The sequence below is a fragment of the Gadus chalcogrammus genome, unplaced genomic scaffold, assembly GCF_026213295.1.
Source record: "Gadus chalcogrammus isolate NIFS_2021 unplaced genomic scaffold, NIFS_Gcha_1.0 GACHA127, whole genome shotgun sequence".
Classification (NCBI taxonomy): Eukaryota; Metazoa; Chordata; class Actinopteri; order Gadiformes; family Gadidae; genus Gadus; species Gadus chalcogrammus.
Window position 1 is genome coordinate 25,001 of NW_026613562.1, and position 15,000 is coordinate 40,000.

Below are 15,000 nucleotides of genomic sequence, written 5' to 3' on the forward strand. Positions count from 1 at the left end.
TGCTATTAGGCTAAGCACTGTCACCCCGATGACAGTTGTGATTATATTCTTGATGATGGAGTATTCACCTGGGAGATTACTTGTTTCCGCGGTAATGTGATGTCACTCACACACCTCAAACGGTGTACGTGCTTTTTGTGTATGTTTGAAATAACGTGTCAATCTGTAACTGGCCCCGCCAAAGCGTTCTCTCTGATGAAAAAATGGAAAAAATACCCATGCATATAATCATATCCTAGTATATCTACCGCTTGTTACACAATCATGTGTGTTTCCATTAGAGATTATTGTGGTGAGGAATGTTGCTCGGATTCTGACAGTTGTTCATCAACACGGAAGCAGGATCTGTGAGATAGCAAGACTTCAACTAATCGTGTCTCTCTTTAGTATTGTGTGATAACTTATTTTTATCATAGCATCATGATGCAGTGTCTAGATATCCTCATAATGAATGAATGCATGCAGGAAATCTACTGATTGGCAACAATAAATCAAGCATTGTTACTGCCTCTCACCATAAAATTCATCAAGTAATATCAAACTTCTAAAATCGTATCAAACAAACAACAGTATTTGTACATTATGTAAGTCTCGGCCCAATGTCAAGAATTTGTTGACAAAAACCTTTGACTTTGGGCTAGTAGCAGAAGGGAAAAAGATCCTAGTGATTCTGATGTTTTACAGTCAGCCCAAACCTTCCAGTTTCCAAACCCATTTTCTGCAGTAAACTGTAGGCAGCATTGATCAATGATGTGACTCATATAACAATCACTTTGAGGAACCTGTACAAAATTTTTGTTTTTTGTAGAATAATAATATATATATACTTTTTTTCTTTTTATAATCGTCTCTCATAGAATATGACCGATGTGGCTTTGTCGGTTTGGCTCATCATTCTAATTTTGAACTGAAATGACCTGAGAAACATAAAGAGAGAAAGAGATATAGAGATAAAGCGAGAAAGAGAGAGAGAGAGAGAGAGAGAGAGAGAGAGAGAGAGAGAGAGAGAGAGAGAGAGAGAGAGAGAGAGAGAGAGAGAGAGAGAGAGAGAGAGAGAGAAGAGAGAGAGAGAGAGAGACAGAGAGAGAGACAGAGAGAGTCCTTGTCCCTGGGGTCGTGACCTTAGAAAGGATAATATTTAATTAGCCAAGGTGTTCTGGTCTCCTGAGTGAACTGAGGCACATTCTGTATGCTAGAAAGATGGTGGATTTAAACCCAGTCCCTGACCTTTGCCGTCTTGTCTGTCCGTCTTATTGCTCCTTCTGTTGCCGTATCTCCTGTAACTCTCTCTCAAAGTATGGATTAACAGTTATTTTCTAATCAATAAGCTGAAAGTGTATCTCAACAGTGACCTAAAGTGTGAATTAGTCAATTTATGCAGTTTAATTGGCATTTCAAGTAATTGGGATCTGCATTATGGATTACAATGAACAGGGATCCCATGCTCCCCTCAATGAATCTCCAATGCGCCATGGCGACTTGTTATTCCTAAAACAAGATCAAGGGCAAAAATGTGTCATTGTGAAACTCGTTCAGGAGACCACAATGAAGAGACTATGAACTTCCAGGCTACGCTGAGTGCTGGTTTATTTTATTGTTCCCTTTTGCCGGAGAAGACAATGCATATCTCCGACTGTTAAACCATGGCAAACACCGAATTCAGGCTGAGGGATTCGAGATCAATGCAACATTCAGCAAGTCCCACATTCCTCTCTCCCCGCTTTTCCTGTTAATGAGCTAACTTAGTCGGGCCTGAAAGCTTTGTCAGTCTCATCATCAGATGGCTGCAAATGCAAACGTTTCTCAGTGGCTGCATGTGTTTATGTGGGGAATGTATTCATCTGTGTATTGGTCTATAAAGCATTTTGCCCCTAATAATCACTTAGTGAGCCAAAACCAGTCCTCATTCCATCCATACAAACAAACAGATTCACAGAAACACACACACACACACACACACACACACACACACACACACACACACACACACACACACACACACACACACACACACACACACACACACACACACACACACACACACACACACAAACACAAATAAATACATAAACAAATGAACATGCATACACACACTCACAGACACACACACACATACACACATACATTGTCACACAAATAAATGCATGTCAAAAACATGAAAACACAAAAGCGTTTTGTTTGTCCATGAATAGACACTTTAGCAAAATATTGAACGCTTTTCAAAACATATCCTTCATCTGTATTATTTTAATCGTAAAATATATATCTTGATTTTTTACTATTTTTTCCGCAAAATAAACCTGGTCACCTGGTTACCACAAGACTGGTGCAATTGCAAAGACCTTTTTCCTTTTGTGTTTGAAAACCCACTTGTTTCAAGGGTGATGTGGTTTTAGAGATGTACAGTTCCATGGAAACGATTAAGCTTGTTTTTGTTTTGCTTTGAATCCATTAATACAAAAATAAACCCTCATTCTATCATTACCTGAGCACACTGTCCAAGTCCATTGAGACTGTGAGCCATTTGAAAAGAAGTCCCAGACAGGACATAGCTCTTTTGTGTCACACACAATCATGAAAATAATTGTTTGGCCACTCAAAGGCATAAGTGTTTATATTAGAGACAATTTAATTTATGTGTCACTCAAACCTTTTTTTCGGTACAAAGATTTCTAACCAGCACACTGATTCCAATTCAACAGAATCGTCTACCATCACATTAGCAACGTGTGTGACTATGAGAAATTTGAACTGCAAAGGCAAGGCAAGGCGACTTTATTTATACAGCACTTTTCATACACAAGGTAGACTCATAGTGCTTCGCATAGAAACATCGTCATAAAATAAAATAGTTAAATAAAAAAAAAGGCACAATAAAAAAAAAGCTTTGTAGAAAGGGCAATGTCTTTAAAAAACATTAGCAGAAAGCTAAAGAAAACATACAATAAAATGAAGAAATAAAATAAAATAGATAAAGAGGCCAAACTCTCCCCATGTTCTTCTCTCCTGCCCCGCGATCCCTGACCTCCTGTCTCCTGGTCTCCTTTGTCTCCAGGTGCGGGCCAGCGCCATCGCCCAGGACGCCGACCAGAACTACGACTACGCCTCCAACAGCGTGATCCTCCACCTGGACGCGGGGGACGAGGTCTACATCAAGCTGGACGGAGGCAAGGCGCACGGGGGGAACAACAACAAGTACAGCACCTTCAATGGCTTCATCCTCTACGCCGACTGAGCACCACGCCCCCCCCCCCCCCCCCCCCCACCCCCGCGCGCGCGCTGGGGGTCCGGGTGGCGAGTGGAGTCGGTTGGAGGTCCCAAAGACAGAGCGAGGGAAGATGGGCACCCACCCCCCCCCCCCCCCCGGGATGTAGCTGTGCAGTCGTTTCTTTGGCGATTGGCTTGGTTTGAAGCTAGGGTGGGGGAGGAATGCTTTCTTGTCCCCAATCCCCCCCCCCCCCTCCCCGAATCCTCCCTCCTACCCACCTCCCCCTTGCCCCCCACACCCCCTCCCCAGAGTCTACCATTCCTCGATCATCACGGACAATGTCGTGTCGTTGCATCCATCGGCCAGAGCCGTGCTTGGAGAACCCCCCCCCAGCCCCCCCCCCCCCCCAAAAATATGCACTGAGGAAGGGGAAGGGAGTTAGGGAGGAGCAGGAAGAGAGAAGGAGGGAGATGGCGGAGAGAGGGGGAAGTCAGGGGGGGGGGGGGAGGGAGGCGGTGTTGGAGAGGTGGAGATGTTGTTAGATCGCTCCTGGTTTTTCTCCATTCCTCCGTCGTCACTTGTCACACAAAAACAACAGAGGCATCCCTCCTTCTCCCTGAGTTGTTTACCTGGATTCTGAAGGCATCCACAGTGGCCACCGACAGGGTGTCTGTGCTGTCAATGGAGCCTGTCGACTCGAAATGCGTTGTCCCGTCGTGCTTCTGCTTAGGTTTGTGTTTTTTTTTTTTTTTTTTCAACAGGCGCTTCGTAATCAACACACGAGCGAAACCACGAGACGAAAAGTATACTATGTGTTCCCTTCGTGAAGATATACCTCTTTGACGGGAAAGCCGAAAAAAAAGAACGGAAAAGTATTTTGCAAAGGCGCTTAACAATATCACAAAAATGTCTGACTCGAAATTCCGTTATCCGAGACTGTTTGTAATCTGTGGCTGTGAGTGTTTGATTTTCATCTATGGATCACAAAGGTTAAAAAATGTACAAAAAAATGCATAAATGGACTTTATGGAGAGGACGATACCTTCTGCATTGTGCATCGTCACAGTACATATTGTGCAGAAGGTCGTCCTCTCCATAAAGTCCATTTATGCATTTTTTTTGTACATTTTTTAACCTTTGTGATCCATAGATGAAAATCAAACACTCACAGCCAGATTACAAACAGTCTCGGATAACGGAATTTCGAGTCAGACATTTTTGTGATATTGTTAAGCGCCTTTGCAAAATACTTTTCCGTTCTTTTTTTCGGCTTTTCCGTCAAAGAGGTATATCTTCACGAAGGGAACACATAGTATACTTTTCGTCTCGTGGTTTCGCTCGTGTGTTGATTACGAAGCGCCTGTTGAAAAAAAAAAAAAAAAAACACAAACCTAAGCAGACACGACGGGACAACGCATTTCGAGTCGACAGGCTCCATTGACAGCACAGACACCCTGTCGGTGGCCACCGTGGATGCCTTCAGAATCCAGGTAAACAACTCAGGGAGAAGGAGGGATGCCTCTGTTGTTTTTGTGTGACAAGTGACGACGGAGGAATGGAGAAAAACCAGGAGCGATCTAACAACATCTCCACCTCTCCAACACCGCCCCCCCCCCCCCCCCCCTGACTCCCCCTCTCTCCGCCATCTCCCTCCTTCTCTCTTCCTGCTCCTCCCTAACTCCCTTCCCCTTCCTCAGTGCATATTTTTGGGGGGGGGGGGGCTGGGGGGGGGTTCTCCAAGCCACGGCTCTGGCCGATGGATGCAACGACACGACATTGTCCGTGATGATCGAGGAATGGTAGACTCTGGGGAGGGGGTGTGGGGGGCAAGGGGAGGTGGGAGGAGGGAGGATTCGGGGAGGGGGGGGGGGATTGGGGACAAGAAAGCATTCCTCCCCACCCTAGCTTCAAATCAAGCCAATCGCCAAGAAACGACTGCACAGCTACATCCCGGGGGGGGGGGGGGGGGTGGGTGCCCATCTTCCCTCGCTCTGTCTTTGGGACCTCCAACCGACTCCACTCGCCACCCGGACCCCACGCGCGCGCGGGGGTGGGGGGGGGGGGGGGGGGGGGCGTGGTGCTCAGTCGGCGTAGAGGATGAAGCCATTGAAGGTGCTGTACTTGTTGTTGTTCCCCCGTGCGCCTTGCCTCCGTCCAGCTTGATGTAGACCTCGTCCCCCGCGTCCAGGTGGAGGATCACGCTGTTTGGAGGCGTAGTCGTAGTTCTGGTCTGCGTCCTGGGCATGGCGCTAGGCCCGCACCTGAGACAAAGGAGACCAGGAGACAGGAGGTCAGGGATCGCGGGGCAGGAGAGAATAACATGGGGGAGAGTTGGCCTCTTCTATCGATTTATTTTATTTCTTCATTTTATTGTATGTTTCTTTAGCTTTCTGCTAAAGTTTTTAAAGGACATTGCCCTTGTCTACAAAGCTTTTGTTTTTATTGTGCCTTGTTTTTTATTTAACTAGTTTATTTATGACGATGTTTCTATTGCGAAGCACTTAGAGTGCTAACCTTGTGTATGAAAAGTGCTGTATAAATAAAGTCGCCTTGCCTTGCCTTGTGCAGTTCAAATTTCTCATAGTCACACACGTTGCTAATGTGATGGTAGACCTTCTGTTGAATTGGAATCAGTGTGCTGGTTAGAAATCTTTGTACCGAAAAAAAGGTTTGAGTGACACATAAATTAAATGTCGCTCTAATATAAAAACACTTATGCCTTTGAGTGGCCAAACAATTATTTTCATGATTGTGTGTGACACAAAGAGCTATGTCCCTGTCTGGGACTTCTTTTCAAAATGGCTCACAGTCTCAATGGACTTGGGACAGTTGTGCTCGGTAATGATAGAAGAGGGTTTATTTTTGTAGTAATGGATTCCAAGCAAAACAAAAACAAGCCTTAAATCGTTTCCATGGACTGTACATCTCTAAAACCACATCACCCTTGAAAACAGTGGGTGTTCAAACACAAAGGAAAAAAGGTCTTTGCAAATTGCACCAGTCTGGTGGTACCAGGTGACCAGGTTTATTTTGCGGAAAAAATAGTAAAAAATCAAGATATATATTTACGATTAAAATAATACAGATGAAGGATAATTGTTTGAAAAGCGTTCAATATTTGCTAAAGTGTCCTATTACATGGACAAACAAAACGCTTTTGTGTTTTCATGTTTTGACATGCATTTAGTTGTGTGACAATGTATGTGTGGTATGTGTGTGTGTGTCTGTGAGTGTGTGTATGCATGTTCATTTGTTTATGTATTTAGTTGTTTTTGTGTGTGTGTGGGTGTGTGTGTGGTGTGATTGTGTTTGTGTGTGTGTGTGTGTGTGTGTGTGTGTGTGGTGTGTGGGGTGGTGTGTGTTGTTTGTGTTGTGTGTGTGTGTTGTGTTGTTTCTGTGAATCTGTTGTTTGGATGGATGAATGAGGACTGGTTTTGGTCACTAGTGATTATTGGGCAAAATGCTTTTAGACCAATACACAGAAATACATTCCCCACATAAACACATGCAGACACTGAGAAACGGTTGGCATTTGCAGCCATCTGATGATGAACTGACAAGCGTTCAGGCCCGAACTAAGTTAGCATCATTACAGAAAGCGGGGATAGAGGAATGTGGACTTGCTGAATGTTGCTTGACTCGAATCCCTCAGCCTAATTCGGTGTTTGCCTGAGTTTAACGTCGGAATATGCATGTCGTTCTCCGCAAAAGGGAACAATAAAGAAAACCTCAGCTACTCGAGCTAGCCTGGAGTTCATAGTCTCTTCATTGTGGTCCCTGAACGAGTTTCACAATGACACATTTTTGTGCCCTTGATCTTGTTTAGGAATACAAGTCGCCATGGCGCATTGGAGATTCATTGAGGGGAGCGATGGGATCCTGTTCATATGTAATCCATAATGCAGATCCCAATTACTTGAAATGCCATAAAACTGCATAAATTGACTAATTCAACACTTTAGGTCACTGTTGAGATACACTTTTCAGCTTATTGATTAGAAAATAACTGTTAATCCATACTTTGAGAGAGAGTTACAGGAGAGACGGCAACAGAAGGAGCAATAAGACAGACAGACAAGACGGCAAAGGTCAGGACGGGTTTAAAATCCACCATCTTTCTAGCATACAGAATGTGCCCTCAGTTCACTCAGGAGACCAGAACACCTTGGCTAATTAAATATTATCCTTTCTAAGGTCACGACCCCAGGGACAAGGACTCTCTCTGTCTCTCTCTCTCCTGTCTCTCTCTCCTCCTACTCTCTCTCTCTCTCTCTCTCCTCTCTCTCTCTCTCTCTCTCTACCTCTCTCTCTCTCTCATCTCTCTCTCCTCTCTCTCTCTCTCTCTCTCTCTCTCTTCAGCTTTATCTCTATATCTCGTTCTCTCTTTATGTTTCTCAGGTCATTTCGTTCAAAATTAGAAATGATGAGCCAAACCGACAAAAGCCACCATCGGTCATATTCTATGAGAGACGATTATAAAAGAAAAAAAGTATATATATATTATTATTCTACAAAAAACAAAATTTTGTACAGGTTCCTCAAAGTGATTGTTATATGAGTCACATCATTGATCAATGCTGCCGTACAGTTTACTGCAGAAAATGGGTTTGGGAAACTGGAGGTTTGGGCTGACTGTAAAAACATCAGAATCACTAGGATCTTTTTCCCTTCTGCTACTAGCCCAAAGTCAAAGGTTTTTGTCAACAAATTCGTGACATTGGGCCGAGACTTACATAATGTACAAATACTGTTGTTTGTTTGATACGATTTAGAAGTTTGATATTACTTGATGAATTTTATGGTGAGAGGCAGTACAATGCTTGATTTATTGTTGCCAATCAGTAGATTTCCTGCATGCATTCATTCATTATGAGGATATCTAGACACTGCATCATGATGCTATGATAAAAATAAGTTATCACACAATACTAAAGAGAGACACGATTAGTTGAAAGTCTTGCTATCTCACAGATCCTGCTTCCGTGTTGATGAACAACTGTCAGAAATCCGAGCAACATTCCTCACCACAATAATCTCTAATGGAAACACACATGATTGTGTAACAAGCGGTAGATATACTAGGATATGATTATATGCATGGGTATTTTTTCCATTTTTCATCAGAGAGAACGCTTTGGCGGGGCCAGTTACAGATTGACACGTTATTTCAAAACATACACAAAAAGCACGTACACCGTTTGAGTTGTGTGAGTGACATCACATTACCGCGGAAACAAGTAATCTCCCAGGTGAGTACTCCATCATCAAGAATATAATCACAACTGTCATCGGGGTGACAGTGCTTAGGCCTAATAGCATCAGAACCATTTCCTGCGCTACTGTCCTGGATTCTTTTTTCTTCCAGCTGGTGCCTGAGGAGAACATTGTCTTTTAAAAAAAAGACTATAGCCGGCAAGAAATAGCCACTTCGGAAGCCACTGTATGAGGGAGACAACTGAAAGACAAAATCTACCAATGTTTTATATTATCCGTCCATCTAGCTGCCTCAACTGGCGAGCTAGCTCATGTCGATAGCATTCCATCCCTCAAAAGGAAAAATCTTCTAATGGAATTGCCTTGTTCTTTCTTTTTGTGAGTAGTAGCTAACTTTTAAACCATTGCCTGCAAATGTGGCACCTTACATTACCTGCAGGTGGTGGATTCTTTAATTTGCCCTCCAAGGGTGAACTGTTCATTTGTTGCAACTCTTGTCTGTAGAATTGTAAGGGAAGCTATGAGCGAAAGAGAATGTAACTGATAGCCTGCCCTTAGAGTTTTTATTTTTAGTACGTCGGATCCATGTCTTGATTTTCCTTGTTAGCATGTATAGCCTGTAAAGGCTATTGGTATTGACGGTTCTGGCGTATCTCTATGAAGGTGTTCAATTTTCCCCCCTCATCTGTTGATACTGAACTGTGTTACTTGTTGTCTATTGAAACTTTATGTGAATTGTAAAGGCTAATCAAATATCCAAAGACTGTTCAACCTAAATTCCTTCATCAGAAGAGGCCCAAGTTAAACCACAGAGACATCATGTGCGTCGGACAAGTATGAAGAAGTATGAAGTATGAAGTATGAAGGATAAACTTGGGGATGAAATGCTGAGAAGAACTTTTTTTTTAAAGGTGCAGGGTAATACATGTAATATGTTTTTTTCCCCAGACCTATTGTTTATCCTCCTGATTAAATTTTGCAAAGCTCATATCGATGTGCAAACAAAGCCTTATATTCTGAATCACAGAGAGAAGAGGAGAGGGAGAGAGAGGGAGAGAGGAGTGAGAGAGAGGGAGAGAGAGAGAGAGGAGAGAGACGAGAGAGAGGAGAGCGAGAGAGAGAGAGAGAGAGAGAGATAGAGAGCAGGAAGGCGTCTATTGCTTGATTAATACTTGGGTTGCCGCAGTGAACAAAGTCAACACAGCCTTAATTAGCTGGTTTCACAGTTTGGACATGGGCCAGAGAGATAGAGATGAGCGAGAGAGAGAGGGGAGAGAGAGAGAGGAGAGAGGAGAGAGAGAGAAGAGAGAGAGAGAGAGACGAGAGAGAGAAGAGAAGAGAGGAGAGAGAGAGAGAGAGTAGGAGGTGAAATAAGGGGGATTTGTCAGTAGGATTTTAAATGAAATTTGTAAAAAAAATATATATTGCTTCTATTGTTTACATAGAACCGGAGGTGCTCTGACAATATTAACGCATGTCTAAATAAAGGAGCTTAAATTATTAGAAGGTTGAAAGATGTGGAAAGGACATTTTATTTTTCAGGAACATGATAATATAATTATAGCAGGGATTAGGCAAATATAAATGTTGGATGTCTCAGCCAAGTAAACGACCATGTTATAATGAGAATCGAACAGATGCAAGCCAAACAGGCGCAGGTTAATTGCTGGCGTTAATTACATCTTAGCTCATATCTCTATATCTTTTTGGAAATGATAATACCAGTAATGAAATGTTGAATTTATTAATTATTTTATTAAGTGTTTGAATCAGGGGAGACGCTTAAGCAGAAACGCAGTCAGCCCAATTAATTCAAACTCTATTCTCTATTCTTCAATTCTCTGCACTTTTTTGGGGGGCAAATTATTATTCCTAAGTCCTCTAACTAACTCTTCAGACGCACGCAACGCACAAAAGTTTTCAATCTTTAAATCAGGCTGATAAGTCTTGTTCGTCAGAGGAGGAGCCGTCTGGGCGGCAACTGCATGCCGCATGACCTTGACATAGAAAATATATGGTGGAACGTTGACAAGACAGCAGGACACAATGCCAGGTAGCGTCTGTGCCAGCTATGGCAGAGGGAGGCGGTGATGAGGGTTGTGTGCCTGTGTGCATCTCCCATCAGTCTCTTAGCGCACGTCGGCGGCGGGGAGTGGAATCTGCACATGGATGGTTGGAAAGTACAGCTGTTGCTAAGGGTCTGTTGGATAGATCATTATTTTTTCCCTTGACATGCATTGTGAATGAATTCCATGTAGGAATGTCAAAGTAATCAGATGAGGATGACAAGTGGGGTGTGGTCTGTGTATATATATCTTATGCATTTCTGTTACCATTCTACATAAATAGCATAAGGTGTGTAGTCGATTTTCAAGTCACTGCTCCGAATTTGGATTGTAATATTGGATGTTTTCAATGTTAACCTTTTTTTAAAGTCTTTCTATGTTGTCCTTAATCGACGGCAGCGAAGTGCAGTATGCTATATTTACACTTAATAAATAATGATACGAAAAGCAAAGCCCCTTGATTGTTTTTTATTCCAGTTTAATTTAAAAAACTACGAGCACAATCGCCCCACACAACCGAATGAAGTGAAGCGACAACGCACAATTTTGTCAAGACCAGGTTTCCAAAGAGGAGCGGAACTTAAGTCTGAAAATAACCGGTAGAAAAATGTTTAGGACGTCGCAAGGATATATTTCAGTCCCGCTTTCTGGGTGCGAGAGGCGCTGACGCTCATTTTGGATCAGAGCTGTTTCCCTTGCTCCATCTGCCACCATGTGTTCCGGTCCCTTATGGTGTTTGAACCTCGCTAAACCGTGAGCCACATTCACAATAACGGCGCACTTAGTCGTCGCGCTGTTGTCGACCCGGGCTAACATACATTACGCACAAGGACACCATGGAATCACACACCGCGCACGCCCCCACACATCCATGCAGACACATGCACATGGACACACTCATGCAGACACACTCACACAAACACACACAAACCCAAATTCGCATTTGCACTCGCACACACTCACACACACACAACACACACACACAGCACACACACTACACACACACACACACCACACACACACACACACACAACACACACAACACACATACCACCACTCATACACACAAACACACACACACACCCACACACACACCCAGACACACAGCCACACCACACACACACACACAACACACACACACACACACACACACACACACACACGCAGATACAGACACAACGTCGCACACCACACAACAGACAACACTCGCACGCACACACAGACAACACTCACACAAAAACGACACAAACAGGACACACTCACACTGACACACAAACACACGCACCATCACCACACCCATACATCAACCACACACACAAACACACGCACAGAAAAGTTTAAACAAATGGAGAAAGGCCAACTCCTAGTGGTTGTGACAGATATGCTACTGTTTTCAGCTCGTGTTATTGGTCTGCCATCTGCCTTAAAAGCAACCCCCAAAAAATACTGCATTAATCTCACCAGCTGTTTGATACTTTGTACCCTGTACCGTGTCCTCATTCGAAACACATTTAATACGGCTTGTTATTGTCTACGACTGACTTATTGAACACACAAGGTGAGTCTGGTTTAAAAGTAGATGTTTTCTACATGGGCACCGTGAGGACTGGTGGTGGCACCAGAATAGCACTGTTAAGAAGACAACTCACACCATACCTGAAAATCCACTCAGAAAACAAGCAAGAAAACCTCCAAAAAACACAGAAAAGGACCAGAATAGAATACATCCATTCCTGAGTCCTGACCTGCCTCCCAACAACCCGTGCTTTCGCGTCGTGTGCCAGTCATCACACTCAAGTCAATCGGGGGATCTACACCCGTCTGCCTCCCACGGTCACACTCAAACCCCAATCACGGGGCCTCCGACTGAGTCCAAAAAGAGACTTCCACTGGAGGAATCACACCAGGCCTTACTTCTCTTCTCTTTGGGATTTTTCGTGGCCTGTTTCGGAGAGACTGTGAAGCATCTTACCATCTCTGTGCGATTGTTTTTGTTTTATTTTTTGCTTAAAGAGAGAAGCTAACGAATCTTCCATTGCCGCTCTGCTTTAGAACATTCCAGGGTATAGAAGATATATTAAATTATACATTTTTGCTTTAATAGGCAGTCTTTGTGTGTGTGTACCGTTGCACTCTTTGTGTGTGTGTTACTGGGTGTGTGTCTGTGTCTGTGCGAGTGTGTGTGTGTGTGCCATTGCACGCCCGCGTGCGTGTGTCTGTGTGTGTGTGTGCTTGTGCACGAGTGTTGCGTGTGCGTGTGCGCCGTACCCTTTCATCATATTGAAGAAATAAATGCCTGGTTGATATCGTACCTGTATTAAGTGCTAACCACCAGTGTGTTCCACATGTAATTACTTTGCTATTGACCTCGGTTCTCTGCACCGTGAAGTGGAAAAGAGGAAACGTGTGGGTGTCCACAGCCCATTCCTTTCAGGACGGCTGAATGTCAAAGGTAAGGATGGGAGACAGATGTTTGCGTAACTGTCGGGGTTACTTTTGTGGTTCCCGTATGAGTGCTCATATAAATGAGGAATCGGCTGTGAGTCACAGCAGAGCCAGCCTGACTCAGCCTGCTGCCAAGAACCTATAGGATTATTTTAGACAATGGGCTCATCGGGATTCACAGTATTATTGTATTTTATAGCGCTGCCTCTCCACTTAGCTGATCTTTAACGCCAATAATAGACGTACGCTTTGACGCAGCTCAGGGTTAAAAAAACAGGGAACACCAATTTTAAAGCGGGGTGGTTTCACAAAAATCAATGGTGTTTCCCAAGAATGTTTGAGATTTCCCTGATAATTGATCGATTTCCGCCTCTCAGGTGCAGCCGATGACAGCCGAGTTTGCCATCTTGACATTTGCAGTCGGTGTGATATTCCTACCGCAACATGGGCAAATCTTCATTTAACAGCCCTTGAACCTAATTAGGCCAGCTCAATGTTCTGCTGCTAGTAGTGTCACATCCAAAGTCCAATTTACACAGCGGATCAGGGCCAAGGTCCGCCTCAGCCACACTCGTCCCACTGATTAGAGGAGAAGTACATGCATCGAATGTTGGGAGACAGGGTCTCTTAGGGGGGTAACACAGATACTGTACGCCTGGACACATACCAACCACACACAACACAACACACACACACACACACACAACACACACACACCCACACACCACACACACACACACACACACACACACACACACACACACAACACGCACAGGAAACAAACACAGCGCAAAATCAATACCAAGGGGCGAAGGTCCCCCAATGGCTTGAGGGGTCTCTCTCTCTCTCTCTCGCTCTCTCTCTCTCCTCTCCTCCTCTCGCTCTCTCTCTCTCTCTCTCTCTCTCTCTCTCTCTCTCTCCTCTCTCTCTCTCTCTCACAACACTCTCTCTCTCTCTGTCTCTAGTTCTCTCTCTTATTTCTCTCTCTGTATCTCTTCAAAGCACTCACTCCCTCCTATCTATAATTCTCTCTCTCTATTCTCTCTCTCCTTGTCATCTTTCTCTTGCTCTCTCTCTCGCTATATATATGATATATATTGCTCTCTTTCTCTCTCTCTCTTTCTCTCTTCTCTCTTCCCCCTCTCCTGAGGCCAGACGCGGCTGTATTTCCAGAGACAGAGACAGACTGTCTTGGTTGTACCGGACACACAGAGGGCTCTCAGTTCTCAAGTGAAACCAGGAGAATGGACTTGCGCAGGTCTCCACATTACCAGAAATGTTAAATCTAAAGTCACACCATTCTATATCCTTACGGGGCCGATCAGGGAGAATGATATCGCTGCATGTGTGCAGCGTCGTCCCTATCGTCGTCCCTTTGTTGATTTATCATCCATTCCACCCTCAATGCGGCAGAATTCATCCCTCCTCTGTAGGATTCATCGCAATACAACTTGCGGCCCACGTGGTGGTGGAAAACCGACTTCTAAATCATTGTGTTCAGCGTATATTGAGCCAGGGTTAAGCACCGCGCATACGCACATCTCGCATCAGCCATCGTCAGTGATCAAACATGTCAATTACCCTCACCGTCGTAGCTTGCCTCGACATTATCCCCGAGCCGACGAGCGCTGCAGGTGGCTGCATCCCCTCTGTTTATCCTCAGATAAACCTAGCGGGCTAAATACACGGACGGCCAGGCTCACACCTGGGTACACATCAATATCATAAAACAACGGTGTGTACGTGTGTGCGCAGGGGCTTAAGTGCCCCAGGAGACGGAGAAAGGGGCAGATTGCCCAAAAGGGACAATGACCGTGGCCGGGACACTTAAGGGTAGAAGGGAAGTCATAATCATATCATAGCTGAATTATAGCGTGAACCAAAAATGATGCAATCATGCGGCTCACACTCGTGTGCGTTTGTGACGTGGGCGTGACAAATTGGAGGATAGATGTGTGCACGCAGACTTCGATTTGGGGTTTATTTGTGGGGAGGATTACAACTGTATGCTCAGACTCTGGCTTTTAGGGACTGGAGTGACCATGATAGCATGCAGCGTGGAAGGAC

General features: G+C 44.3%; 1 protein-coding gene and 1 pseudogene across 1 annotated transcript in view; one reads left to right on the top strand and one right to left on the bottom strand.

Moving 5' to 3' along the window:
* The window catches only part of LOC130378966 (C1q-related factor-like), a 17,150-nt gene extending 13,915 nt beyond the window's left edge, over positions 1–3,235 (top strand). Inside the window, exon 2 of the mRNA XM_056585552.1 lies at positions 3,056–3,235. Within this exon, the coding sequence (XP_056441527.1) occupies positions 3,056–3,235 (180 nt within the window). The remainder of the gene's footprint in view (positions 1–3,055) is intronic.
* A 2,054-nt stretch (positions 3,236–5,289) lies between these two features.
* LOC130378967 (C1q-related factor-like) overlaps positions 5,290–15,000 on the bottom strand; it is a 17,272-nt pseudogene continuing 7,561 nt past the window's right edge.